The sequence below is a fragment of the Danio rerio genome, chromosome 8, assembly GCF_049306965.1.
Source record: "Danio rerio strain Tuebingen ecotype United States chromosome 8, GRCz12tu, whole genome shotgun sequence".
Taxonomy (NCBI): domain Eukaryota; kingdom Metazoa; phylum Chordata; class Actinopteri; order Cypriniformes; family Danionidae; genus Danio; species Danio rerio.
Window position 1 is genome coordinate 3,027,501 of NC_133183.1, and position 15,582 is coordinate 3,043,082.

At 34.9% G+C, this 15,582-nt stretch overlaps 1 protein-coding gene across 4 annotated transcripts in view; it reads right to left on the reverse strand.

Moving 5' to 3' along the window:
* Positions 1-15,582, reverse strand: part of pi4kab (phosphatidylinositol 4-kinase, catalytic, alpha b) — a 158,510-nt gene that overhangs the window by 127,711 nt on the left and 15,217 nt on the right. For all 4 annotated transcript variants that reach the window (XM_073909892.1, XM_073909891.1, XM_073909890.1 and 1 more), the window contains 4 exon segments: positions 15,077-15,165; positions 14,929-15,001; positions 11,883-12,151; positions 5,188-5,254 (listed from right to left, as the gene is read on the reverse strand). In XM_073909892.1, coding sequence (XP_073765993.1) covers positions 5,188-5,254; positions 11,883-12,151; positions 14,929-15,001; positions 15,077-15,165 — 498 coding nt within the window.

Below are 15,582 nucleotides of genomic sequence, written 5' to 3' on the forward strand. Positions count from 1 at the left end.
ATGTATTAATTGTATTTGTTATAATCAGACTTGATGAAAACAGTCTGCAGAAACACTTTGATTGGCATTCTCCCTATGTATGTGTCATCAGAGGGGGAAAGCCCCGCCCACTATTGGTCATCTCTTATTAGCATAAACAACATTTAATTGGAAGCAGCCTTTTGAATCTGCTGCTATTATAACGGATACATTTTTAGCTCCACCCCTTTTGCACAATAGGGCTGAGAGCACAATCTAATTTGAATTTAAAGCGACAGTCACCAAAATAGCACAATTAGGATCAAAGTTTTAGAGAGTTTCACATACACTATGGCAGGGGTGCTCATCCCTGTTCCTGGAGATCTACCTTGCTGCAGAGCTCACCTGCAACCTTGATCAAACACACACCTGTCTTTAATCACCAAGTGCTCCTTCAGATCATATTTAGTTGGTTTAGTTGCGTTTAATCAGGGTTGAAGCTAAACTCTGCAGGAAGGTAGATCTCCAGGAACAGGGTTGAGCACCCCTGCTCAAGGGACATCAGAATCTTAGTTCATATCTTGAAAAGGGGCAAAATAGGCCCCTTTTAAAACACTCCTTGCATCAGTATATACGAGTAGATGCGATTAAGTTTCTTGGTGTTGTATTGGATCATTAAAATTAGTTGGAAAGCGCAAATAAATAATGTGATATTAAAATTAGACAAAACTGTAGCAAGAGTGTATAAAGCGAGATTTATCCTGGACAATAAATCAGTGTATATATATTATATAACACATTTATGTTGCCATAAATGAGTTATTGTGTTGAAATTTGGGGGAATACATTTAAATTTAATTTACAACTTGTATTATCAATTCAGAAAAAAGTAATTAGACTGACAGAACGTGAGGTATTTGGAGAACGCAAATCCTTTATTGTTTTTAATTGAATGATTCGGTTAAATTTAAAACAGCACAATTTATGTTTAAAGCTAGGAATAAATGACTTCTGAAATGCATACACAAGTGTCTGTGGTGTGAAATTATGGAACAGTCTAGATCAGACTCTCAAACAATGTCAGGTGATTAATCAATTTGAAAAGATGTATAAATAAATATTATTAAAGGAATATAATGATGAAGGTGATTGAAAAAGGATAAAATGAGTAAGGTATGATGACTTTTTTTTTAAACATTTATTTGTGATTATTTTGTCAAGCTTTAACATTATGTAAAACATTTTGTACATTTAAGGATGTATTTTTCCCCCCATTTTGAACATTGCCGCCGAAATGAATTAGCAAACAAATAAAATTAAAATAAAATTACAACAGGAATAGATAAAAGTATAGCAAAATTGAAAATATTAATAATAGTAGTTAATAAATAAATAAAAAGAATAAAATAATAATAATACTATATAAAAAAATTATCTTTAAAAATAATTCAAATTAATAATTACCTACAGTACATGATAATACAAATCAATATTCTGTTATATTTATAGTGGTCTTTTACATAAATATCAAACTAAACTATATTGATATCTGTTTGCACAGATTTATTTATATAAATCAGTTAAAGCAGAGAGTCTTCCTTCTTTCAAAATATGTGATCATAGGTTGCCATGTCTCATAAAATTTTTGGACAGATCCCTTCATTAAATACTTAATTTTCTCTAATTTCAAATATAAAATCAGATCACACATCCACATTGAAGCTTTAGGTGCAGCTGCTGATTTCCACTCAAGTAGTATTCTGATGACATTTTAATTAATGGCTATTGGGGGGGGGGGGGGGGGGGGGGGGGGTCTAATGTTATTAAATGTAAATGTACAAATATAATCAAACATATAATATGTTAAAGATGCCAAAAGGATAAAACATGTCTCATGTAAAAAGAAGAGATATGTAAAAGAAGAAATAAGTGTAAGTAATAGACGAATGATGTATGTGGTATCGGGGTGGGAAAATAATATAATATAATATAATATAATATAATATAATATAATATAATATAATATAATATAATATAATATAATAAAATATAATAAAATATAATATAATATAATATAATATAATATAATATAATATAATAATTGACCATGTTAAAATGTTTTTTTTTTGTTAATGATATTTTATGTGTGATATTTCTGTTAGAAAATAAATAAATCAAATAAATCATTCAACTTTAAACAACAGGTTATATGGGTTTCCAAAATAACGTTTTAGTTTTTCCTTCAATGTAAACAATCTGCAAAGTTTAGCAGTGCATAAAAAAATAAAGAGATTTTATTTTTTGGTTCTGAATTGCCTTAGCGAGTCATTATGTTTTGAATCTTCTGCCTGCTACTGATCTACATCAAGATCAAAGTAACTAATTTACATACACCCGCCTCCCACGATATATACAAACACTCTGAAATGGGTGTTTCCTTTCTGACATCGAAAGACCAATCAAAAGAGACTTGGCCAGCTGACCAATTAGAGAACATTTGGCTTATGGAAGGGGCCTACAAACCTTAAGCTCAGAACTGATTCAAATGAATCATATTGAAATCCTCACAAAATGATTCTAATATTAAAACACAAGTTCTGATCAAACTGCAATGCTTTCTGAGCTTAGATGCAGTTGTGTAAATTGCTTCCTTGTCCTCATTTGTAAGTCGCTTTGGATAAAAGCGTCGGCTAAATGACTAAATGTAAATGTAAACCTGTTGTAGGAGACTCCAACACAATATTAGGAGACTTTAAAATAGCAGCTGATCTGCTCTTCAATAGTTTCTGCTTGATCCAGTGTTATTTCATATTTAACACGGAAACTAGCAGAAGTAAATTCAGCTGTAATGTAGCTATTCTACAATGTAAACAGTCTGCAAAGTTTTTCATTGAAACAGTGCATAATAAATGAAGATATTTTCACTCAAAAGAAAGAGTCGGCTCTGAATCGCCTTAACGATTCATTATATTTTTGAATCTTTTGCCTGTTCCTGATCTACATCATGATCTACATCAGAAAAACCCCGCCTCCCATGACATACAAACACTTTGAAATGGGAGTTTCCTTTCGCCAAAACAGTTTAGGCCAGCTGACCAATCAGAGAACAGTTGGTTTACGGAAGGTGGAGGGGCTTACAGCTCTGAACTGATTCACATTGAAATCATCGCAAAATAATTGTAATATTAAATGCATATTCTGATAAAAGGACAGTTTTCTGAGCTTAGATGAATTTAAACCTGTTGTAGGAGACTGCAGTACAATATTTGGACACCTTAAATTACCACATGACCTGGTCTTAGATAGTTTCTATTTGATTCAGTTTTATTTCACATTTAACAGTGAAACTAGCTGAAATTAATGTAGCTGTAATGTAGCTAATCTTTAATGTAAACAGTCTGTAAAGCTTTTTATTAATGATCTGCATCATGATCAAAGTAACTAATTAGCATAAACCCGCCTCCAATGACATGCAAACATTCTGAAATAAGTTTCCTTTGTGACACCAAAAGACCAATAAAAACAGACTTGGCCAGGTGACCAACCAAAGAACAGTTAGTTTAAGGAAGGGGGAGGGGCTTACAGACCTTTAGCTCTGAACTGATTAAAATTAATCTTTTCCAAATCATCGCAAAATGATTCTAATATTAAGACACAGATTCTGATAAAACTGCAATGCTTTCAGAGACGCATTTAACCCTGTTGTGGGAGACTCCAGCACAATATTAGGACACTTTAAATACCACTTGACCTGCTCTTTAATAGTTTCTGTTTGATCCAGTTTTATTTCACATTTAACACTGAAACTAGCTGAAATAAATGTAGCTGTTATTTAGCTATTCTTCAAGTCTTAATAAATAAGGATATTGTCACTTAAAAGAAAGAGTTGGCTGTGAATCACTTTAATGAGTCACTATATTTTTGAATCTTTTGGCTCCGACTGATCTACATTATGATCAAAGTAAGTAATTTGCATAATCTCCACCTCCCACGACATACAAACACTCTGAATGGTTGTTTCCTTTCTGACACAGAAAGACCAATCAAAGCAGACTTGGCCAGCTGACCAATCAGAGAACAGTTGGCTTAAGGAAGGGGGAGGGGCTTGCAGCTGTGAACTGATTCAAATGAACCATATTGAAATCATTGCGAAATGATTCTAATTTTGAATGCATATTCTGATAAAATGACAATGCTTTCAGATCTTAGATGCATTTAAACCTGTTGTAGGAGACTCCAGCACAATATTAGGACACATACTACATGACCTGCTCTTCGATTAGCAGTGAAACTAGGTGAAATAAATGTAGCTGTAAATGTAGTTAATCTTCAAAGTAAACAGTCTGCATCCAAACAGTGCATAATAAATAAAGATATTTTCTCTCAAATGAGTCAGGTCTGAATCGCTTTAGTGTCATTACATTTCCGAATCTTTTGCCAGCTACTTGTTATGATTACCAGCGATCCAGCGGTTGCAGATCGCTGGTAAACACGCAGTTCACTGGAGAACTACAAATCCGCCACATTAAGGACTACATATCATGCACCGCTCACATGCACCTGTTCCCTATTCCATTGATTACACACACACACACGGCTGGGAGCTGCTCATGAACTGATTACATGGACTTTATAAACAGCACTTCCACACACTTCAGGGCTGAGTCTTGTTTATCGGTCAAGTTACGACACATTTTCATTGCTTGTCTTTCCGTTGCCGACCTTAGCTTTGTTTGTTTGTTTGTTTTTGTCTGATGTTGTTAGCCTTTCTTCTGGATTTGCTACCGTTGTTACCGTTTGCTCCTGATTGTAATCATTGCTCCTGACTGTAATCCTTGCCTGTAATCAAACCAAAACTATCAAAGAGCAGGTCAGCTGGTATTTTAAAGTCTCCTAATATTGTGTTGGAGTCTCTTACAGCATGTTTAAATGCATCTAAGCTCAGAAAACAATGTAATTTTTTATCAAAATATGCATTTAATATTTAAATCACAATGATCAATAGTAAAAACTTTAATCATAGAATCAAAACAACCCTCCAGCGACTCATAATAACACACAAACAGATTTACAGCGACATACAGCTGAAAGCACAAAGAAATAAAGAGGTTTATTGAGAAGGAAGTGCATGAACTCTGAACACAGGATCTGCTGAGGAATGTTGAGATGTTAAAACCGTTTGTTCACATCAGAGATTAGAGATTAGAGACACAGCAGACCTTAAATTACCTTCGAAATACTGCGGTCCTGGAGCTGTTGGAGAACAGGGTGAAGGTCCACCGCGGTCCGGACTTGCCTGAACAACAAAACACAGCAGTCAAATTAATAATACGTTAAATAAAATTATCTCTGGTCTTCATTTTCGGGCATATTGTCAAGAGAGAATATTCCTGTCAAACCCTGCCCAATCAATCACTTTTATCACTACCCCCTGCTACCTTTTTATCATTGAGTAATGCATATTTGCTCACACTTTATTTATTTTAAGGTACATTTCTCGCTATTAACAAACCATCAACTTGGATTTTTGCTTCTATAACTCCTAATTTGCTGCCTATTAATAGTTTTTAATGTTGTAGTTGGGTTTAGATGTTACATAGGATTAGAGATCATGCAATGTATTTTATAAATACAACAAAGCAGCCAAAAATAATAGGCAGGTAATAAGTAGGCCCACACAGAGCCTGAGCACACAGAGTCCATCATTCAACCTATTGTTTTAACATATTTACATATTATGTGTGCAGATATACTCACCGGCCACTTTATTAGGTACACCTCTCCAACTACTCGTTAACACACATTTCTAATCAGTCAATCACATGCCAGAAACTCAATGCATGCAGACAGGGTCAAGACGATCTGCTGCAGTTCAAAGCGAGCATCAGAATGAGGAAGAAAGGGGATTTAAGTAACTGAACGTGGCATGGTTGTTGGTGCCAGACGGGCTGGTCTGAGTATTTCAGAAACTGCTGATCTACTGGTATTTTCATGCACAACCATCTCTAGGGTTTACAGAGAAAGGTCTAAAAAAAAGAAAATATCCAGAAAGTGGCAGTTCTGTGGGTGCAAATGCCTTGTTGATGCCAGAGGAGAATGGCCAGACACTTCTATCATATATAACTATTACTCTCATATACAAATAACTGCATAGAATTTATAATAGTAAACTATCATCAATTAGCCTATATGCATTTATATAGATACTCACCGGCCACTTTATTAGGTACACCCATCCAACTGCTTGTTAACGTAAATTTCTAATTAGCCAATTACATGGCAGCAACTCGATTTCATTCATTTTCATTCATTCATTTAGGCATGTAGAAATGGTCAAGACGATCTGCTGCAGTTCAAACTGAGCATCAGAATGAGGAAGAAAGGGGATTTAAGTGACTTTGAACGTGGCATGGTTGTTGGTGCCAGACGGGCTGGTCTGAGCATTTCTGGGATTTTCACAGACAATAGAAGATTGGAGAAACGTTGCCTGGTCTAATGAGTCTACATTTCTGCTGCCACATTCAGATGGTCGGGTCAGAATTTGGCATCAACAACATGAAAGCATGGATCCATACTGCCTTGAATCAACGGTTCAGGCTGGTGGTGGTGGTGTAATGGTGTGGGGATATTTTCTTGGCACACTTTGGGTCCATTAGTACTAATTGAGCATAGTATCAACGCCACAGCCTACCTGAGTATTGCTGCTGACCATGTCCATCCCTTTATGAGCACAGTGTCTCCATCTTCTGATGGCTGCTTCCAGCAGGATAACGCACCATGTCATAAAGCGTGCATCATCTCAGACCGGTTTCTTGAACATGACAACGAGTTCACTGAACTCAAATGGCCTCCACAGTCACCAGATATCAATCCAATAGAGCAACTTTGGGATGTGGTGGAACGGGGGATTGGCATCATGGATGTGCAGCCGACAAACCTGCAGCAACTGCGATTATGATGCTATCATATCAATATGGAGCACAATCTCAGGAATATTTGCAGTAGCTTGTTGAATATATGCCACCAAGGATTAAGGCAGTTCTGAAGGCAAAAGAGGGTCCGACCCGGTACTGGTAAGGTGTATCTAATAAAGTGGCCGGTGAGTGTATGGCACATATGTTGGGAGGAAACTCACGCCAACACTGGGAGAACATGCAAACTCCACACAGAAATGCCAACTGGCCCAGCCAGGACTCGAACCAGCAACCTTCTTGCTGTGAGGCCACAGTGCTAACCACTGAGCCACCATGCTGCCCCTTAAGGTAAATGGCAACAATGTATACGGGATGAATTTAAACAAACACATAACAGTTGAACATTACTATATTTAATTTGATTGTTTAAATTCAGCCCATGCAAATTGTTGGCACTTACCTTAAGAAAATGTAATAAATCCAATGAATCTTTTCTTAGTGTACTAGAGCAATTCCAGCATTATGGATGTGACATTTGCAGTAAAAATTCAAAGAATAAATTCACAGAGAAAGTAAATGTTGACATTTACTTGACATAAAACATATGTTTAATTTTGGTTATGTTATAGTTATGTGATCAGAAAAATATCAATCTGTAAACACTTCTTTAGATTTTAAATGAGGGAAATGAACATGCGTTATGGATGTGACCAAAAAAGTATGCGAGTTTACAGTATACAACATACTTTGTAGAAATTCAGTGAATTAAACTGCACAATCCAAAGAAATAATGCCAATCTAAAGCACAAGAGTCGACTGACTATAGAACAAACTATTATTTATATATTATTATATATAACTTTTATTTTACAGTTTTACATTTATGAAGAAAAAGCTGTGTTATGCATGTGACACCTCTCCGTTATATAGGGCGAGTTATTTACAAGTTTCTGACCACTTATAAAATGTGCTCAATTATGGAACAAAATCAATGCCTAAAGTCTTGAATTAAAAAGCTTGTTGAATATCACAAACTGAAAAAAATAATACACCGTATTAACAAGTTCTTGCATTTTAATGACTTGAATTCCAGGGTTTGTATTTTTAGGTCCTGAAATTTAACATATCTGTTTATTTAATCTGTGAATATTTCAACGAAAAATATTTCAAACACGTTTTCATACTTAAAAATTCAATAATTCATATTCAATTTTCAGATTTCACTTAAAAAATATTCAATACCCTTTAAAAATACGATGTATAATATTCAAAAGGTCATTTTCAGTTCATTTTATTTCAGTTCTAATATTCGCTTCCATAAATTCAGTGGATCAAATTCGACTGATAAATTTCAACATTACATCCGGGAACTGCAGGAGAAGCAATAGATTGCAGAGTGAAGATCGCAGCTGCTCTAGCTTTCACCAGCAGGTGGAGATGGAATAATGTAAGATTTTTAACCCAGTAAACAGGCGAGAAAAAGGCTAATAAAGGCAAAAAAAGTAGCATTCAATTTTAATATCAATGCCTTGGACATTATAAATAATAAAAAGTATGAGTAAAATGAGTAAATGAGGTTTTAGTCATCTATATTTGCCCTTATGTAACGGAAGCCAGCTGGTGATCGCGTAAAGCTCACTCCTGATCCAGGGACAGACGTTGTTCTGCAATCTTATCGGAGCTTGTCTCCCATGCTGGCTCGTTACCTGCTCGGACCGGTGCGGTTATGTGCACATAAACCGTCTTTTAATGATGATGTTACACATTGTCTTATTGACTCTTTCTTCCATAGACGCTAAGTATTATATTGACAGCTAAAGAATATAAACGTATGAGAAACAGGAGAGAAAATATAATAATAATAATACAAAATAGATAAACATTGACAGGGCTAAGAACAATTACGATCAAAGATTTTCAAAACCAGAGAGATTTTATGAGAATGTCACAAAACAGTTTACTTGGAAATGTTAAACAGAGTTCAGGTATGATTTAAGGTTGGTTATGGATGGGGCGTCTGATTTAAAATAATTTAACATGATAATGCATTAAAGGAGCGTCTTCAGTTATTATTTAAACGCAGCTATGTCAGGATTGGGATAGGTTATAATTTCATTATTTAAATTATGATTGTTATTATTATTATTTTATGACATGTATTTGGGCTATTGCGCTTAAATAAGTCATCTGTGATTCTAAATTAATATTTCTATTTACCCTTTTTAGCTATCACTTTGCTATCGTCTTTCTCTTCTTTTTTTCGAATTTTTGGGGGTTCTGCCACGGTTAAACGTTTGCAAAATGTCTTTAGTTTATCGCTTTTCCTCTAAAATAGAGACGAAGCAGAAGGAAAATAAATGAATTGATGAATGAATGAAATGATTGACATTTTTATGCATGTGCGGTGCGGCTTGCTCACGACAAAGTCGAACGAGTGGCCGCGAGCTCCGGTGGCCGGCCCCACAGCAAACTGAAGAGATGCTGGATGGCTGCCAATATATGATAGGAATTCTTCCAAAGTTTCAGATGACATCTGGGCTTGTGCATAATAATGTAAAATGAAAGTGAAAGTCATGACATTTGGCCAAGCATAAGAATAGCCTACAAAAGTGTTTCGATTATTATATTAATCATGACATATGTCATGCTTGGGCTTATATGAATAACACCTCGCTGTTTACCATTTCCGAAAGTGGAGCTGACGTCGGCGAGAAATTGCTTGTATAATTTTAAAAAGAGTGATGAATATTAATGGATTTCTTATATCTGTCATTTCTGATAATATAATTGATTTAGTGTGAGCTAATGAGTTTCCAACACAGCAAAAATGCATCCAGAATCCTAAACCAATAACTTTGTCAAGCAAAAATTATGATTTTATAGGCTACTGATTTTTTTTAAAAAACAAGAAAAAAGAAACTATTAGCTACCCTAGCAATTGTTTATTTAAATATGATCATCTCAAAATATAAAATAAAAACATAATGGTTTGACTTCGTGAAATCATAAAACAGACTTGCAGAAAAGAGTTAATAGAATAAATGAGCAAATACATTCTCTCCAGTAGATGGCGATTAAAGCTCAGTAACCCCATGAGGATGAACATTGAGCTGCTTTGCAGGAACCCCTTAACCACGCATGTCAAACCACGCATTCTAAACATTAATCTTATGAAACTAGCTCAAGTGACAACTATATTAAATTTAAACCAGTTTAAATAAGTTTATATGTTTAATAACTGCAAAAAAGATCAACATTGCTAATCATAAAATGCAAACGGTCGCTGCAAAGTTATAAATAACGGTTTTCTCATTTAATACTGAAAACAAATTAAAGTCAGTTATAACTGCCTATTATCAAACCACAAGCGACTCATTTTATTACTTATCATTGGCTGCGACATTGCCACTTTTGCGTTAATACCTTTTTCTCGCCTATAGGCTACATAACAATAAAACAATAATCTGGACAAACTAAGACATTTTGCAAACGTTTAACCATGGCAGAACCCCAAAAACTAGAAAAAAGAAGAGAACGACAGGCAGAGTGATAAAAAGGATAAATAGAAATATTAATTTAGAATCACGGATGACTTATTTAAGCGCAATAGCCCACATAAATGTCATACAATAATAATATTAACAATCATAATAATAATTTAAATGATGAAAATGTATAACCTATCCCAATCCTGACATAGCTGCGTTTAAACAGCGCAAACATTACTCCTTATAGTTATGCCATATTAGACGGTTCTGTGTGAATAACTGAAGACGCTCCTTTAATGCATTATCATGTTAAATTATTTTAAATTAGACGCCCCATCCATAACCAACCTTAAATCATACCTGAACTCTGTTTAACATTTCCAAGTAAACTGTTTTGTGACATTCTCATAAAATCTCTCTGGTTTTGAAAATCTTTGATCGTAATTGTTCTTAGCCCTGTCAATGTTTATCTATTTTGTATTATTATTATTATATTTTCTCTCCTGTTTCTCATACGTTTATATTCTTTAGCTGTCAATATAATACTTAGCGTCTATGGAAGAAAGAGTCAATAAGACAATGTGTAACATCATCATCAAAAGACGGTTTATGTGCACATAACCGCACCGGTCCGAGCAGGTAACGAGCCAGCATGGGAGACAAGCTCCGATAAGATTGCAGAACAACGTCTGTCCCTGGATCAGGAGTGAGCTTTACGCGATCACCAGCTGGCTTCCGTTACATAAGGGCAAATATAGATGACTAAAACCTCATTTACTGTGTGCTTATGTGTGTGTGTGTGTGTGTGTGTTAGTGCGCGCGCAAATGAGAGAGAGAGAGAGAGAGAGAGAGAGAGAGAGAGAGAGAGAGAGAGAGAGAGAGAGAGCGAGCTCTGTCTGTGTATGTGAGTGTGTGTGTGCTTGGTGCTTATGTGTGTGTGTGTTTATACAGACAGCTTGTTATAGGCTGTCTGGACTCTGTATAGCTGGGTGGTTTTCGGTTTCGTTCTTACCCCGTTCTTTAGCGGGATCGGGCACGCCGGGTAGAAAACGGGGCGGGTCGGGCAGCGGGACAACAAATGCTGAATGTAAGCGGGAGCGGTCGGGTTCGGGCTAAAACCTGGCGGGTGTGGGCGGGAGCGGGATTCAAAATTTAGTCCTGCGCAGATCTCTACATCATGGGATAGCACAGCGTGCATGGGATGTGCACTCCAGAATCTCGCTGGAAGTAGCAAGTCATCCGGTTACTTCTCGCATACTGATTTTCGAATTCGGACATACTAATCGGCTCACATACTGATTTTAGCGTACTATATAGTATGGAAGTATGCAGTTTCGGACGCAGCCATTGAGGACTTCACTGTACTCTAAAATACTTCCTTACACAAAAAACGTAGAAATGGTTTCGCTATTTTGGTGAAAAAAAAAAAAACACATAATTTTTTTATGGCAAGGTTGGCATTTGTATGGAATTGCTAACTATCTTTTTATTGATTATAACTTTCAGGTTTTATTCTTGTTACCTGTGCGTCGAGGTTAGTGGCGGTGCTCTTGCGTCTCAGCGTGTCGCTCTGGCAGACGGTCAGCAGTGAACTAGGCAGAATGGAGCGGAAGTCATTGAAGGATCTTCTGCGGATGCCTTCGGTTTCCACTGATCCACGGACAGGTGTGGCAGGGGGCGGAGCTCCACGGGGAAACAGCTGACAGAGAAGGGGCTCGTCTGCATTACTATAGCGGCCGAACGCCCGGGCCACACCCAGCAGACACGGAACCACGAACCGGCACAGATGAACTGAAGAGGAGGAGGAGAACATCAGTCAATGTCATGATGAAATCAAATATAATACCGACAGATTATATACATATATATATATATATATATATATATATATATATATATATATATATATATATATATATATATATATATACACTCATGTGATATTGCTCATATATATTTATACATATACATATGTATATGTATAAATATATATGAGCAATATCACATGAGTATATATAGATTATATATATATATATATATATATATATATATATATATATATATATATATATATATATATATATATATATATATATATATATATATATATATACACACACATATATATACACACACATATATATACATGTATATACACACACACATATATATATATATATATATATATATATATATATATATATATATATATATATATATATATATATATATATATATATATATATATATACACTCATGTGATATTGCTCATATATATTTATACATATACATATGTATATGTATAAATATATATGAGCAATATCACATGAGTATATATAGATTATATATATATATATATATATATATATATATATATATATATATATATATATATATATATATATATATATATATATATATATATATATATATATACACACACATATATATACACACACATATATATACATGTATATACACACACACATATATATATATATATATATATATATATATATATATATATATATATATATATATATATATATATACATATATATATATATATATACATACATACATACACACATTTATATACATATATATACAACAGATCTGTCTGGTTCTCAAATCTGATTGGCTGATAGCCGTGCGATATTCTGCAATATCGGAACTCCTACAGCCTCTTTACCCTTTGTGTATTACTCCGCCCACATACAGCGAGCAAAAAGCATATATATATATATATATATATATATATATATATATATATATATATAAAAACCTTGTTGTCGCTGTGGCGTTCACACTAAACGACACTATGTGAATGATCCACAAGAGGGGGGTCACACACTACATGATCTGACAACAACTCGTTCCCCAACAGCTCATTCAAGCTACCAAACCACAGCCAATTAAATTTTGAGGGAGGAGTCGTCAGAAAAAGCTGAACACTATTGGCTGCTTGTGTGCTGATGACATCACTGACAGCGTTTCAAGCATTCAAGGAAGCATTTAAAAACATCGTCAAATCAGCTGATTCATCAGCGGATTAATCACTCATCTGCAAGGTTCGAGTGGATAGACACACAAAGAGTTTTTAATTTTTGTAATTGTATAACTCTTTGAAATAAATATCTATAACACCCTGCCGTTTTCTAACTATCAGTTTATTTCTTTCTGACATTGTTATTTTTTTAGATACAAAACAGTAAAGAACTGAGCATTTCTGCCTTAAATTACCATATTGGTCAGCATGACTGCATGCATGTCTGATACTTTTCGCTGTGACTTTAAATATGTGTGCATTTTCTTGCCTGGCAACTTCCTGCTAACATAAACAAAACTTTCTGATGGCAAAAACGTAAATTTACTTCAGATATCTTTCAAAACAGCATATTCTGTGCCGCGAAATAGCCTGTTTGAAAGTGAAAATGAAAGCCAAGACCTTTGCGTGTTTTAGTATCTTAACTACATATTTATAGGCTGTATTACCAAAGAAATTATGTTTTTAGGGTAATGGTGTCATTAAATATGATGCCAGACATTCAAAGCTTAATTTTAATATCTCAATAATAGCTTTGAATGTAAATATGTTGTGACAATATGGCGTTTTATTTGAGAACGGTCAGAATGAGCAGTATGGTAATTCTAATAGTTGCATAATTCTAGTTCCACTGTTATATAGCCTACTCTCATGTCTGTGCTAACGCAAAATGAAGCGAGTGCACCGATGCCCATTCTGACCAATCACAGATGTTTCTGTTGAGCTCCTGAACACACAGCCATTCAGCTCATGTTGATATGCTCTCTCATTGGCTGCAGCTCGTCACTACATCTGACCACATGTGGGGTTGAGTCGGCCGACTGCTCTGGAATATTCAGCATGCTTAATATTGGATTTCCGCCTGCGAGGTGTCGGCGACGCGTCAGCGAGCCTCATTGATGCGTTGTTCAGTAGTTCACACAAAAAGACTGGCGAGCGCCGTGTACCCGCAGATTTCTTTGCATTTATTATGCATTTTTATTTTATTTTTATATTTACAGTTTTATTTTTATTCCATTTCTTTATTTTTCTGCCGTCTGGCCCCCTCCAAGCTCAAATGTCAGGCTACATCTATTGCTCATCATTAATTATTCCTTACGTATTATTGAATAATGTCACATGTCTAGTGTGAACCCAGCCCTGTGTGTGTGTGTGTACCTCGTATTTACAAATGTCCCCACAAGTAGAGCAATTCCAGTCAAATTTGACCTTATGAGGACATTACAGAATATACAGTATGCACAGTAAAAAAAAATCATTATGTATGTGGGAAGTCTCCATAAAGACAGCTTTTTGGAGCTTTTTGGACAGCTGTTTACATTTTATTCCCTATGTTATTGCAAGTATAGCAATATACTTGTATATAGCAATATATGTACATATATATTATGGGGACATTACAAAACATACAGTCTGAAATCATTATGTATATAGGAGGTCTCCATAAAGACAGCTCTACAAGTGTGTGTGTGTGTGTGTGTGTGTGTGTGTGTGTGTGTGTGTGTGTGTGTGTGTCCATCACCTTTATCATGATTCTCAGGCGTCTGGCAGATCTCCAGCAGAGACTGCATTACATCCATGATGGCTTCCAGAATCTGGACAGAAAGATTTTGAATGAGTGCATTAGGTAAATAACTAAGAGTGTAACAAAGATATGCTGAAGATCAGACCTGTGTGCGAGACTCTGGGTCTTTCTGAGCCACGTCAGACAGCAGCGTCACCAGACAGAAGCTGAAGTTCTCCGCCATCGGGAGAGACTCTGATCACACACCAAAATAAAGTCACTATACATGGAAACACACCGTAATAAACTGCTGTATTATGAGGATTTATGCTAGAGGGCTGCTGAATGCTTGATTCTGATTGGTTGATGAGCATTCTAGTTATTTTCAGAAAAAAGCATCCTGGCGGAAAATAGTGTTTTTTTTTTCATAATTGTCAATAACTTTTAGCATTTTTTTTGTTATTTTTCATCATATAATTTCATTTTAAATTATTGTATTTTTTATTTTATATAGTTTTTGCTATTTTTAGTGTTTCTGATAATAACTTTCAGTATTCTTTGTTTTTTTATATATTTTTTTATATTTTATAGTTTATAGTTCTTGTTATTTTTCTGTATTTTTGTCAATAACTTTCAGTATTTTTATTACTTTTCATTATATATTTTTATTTT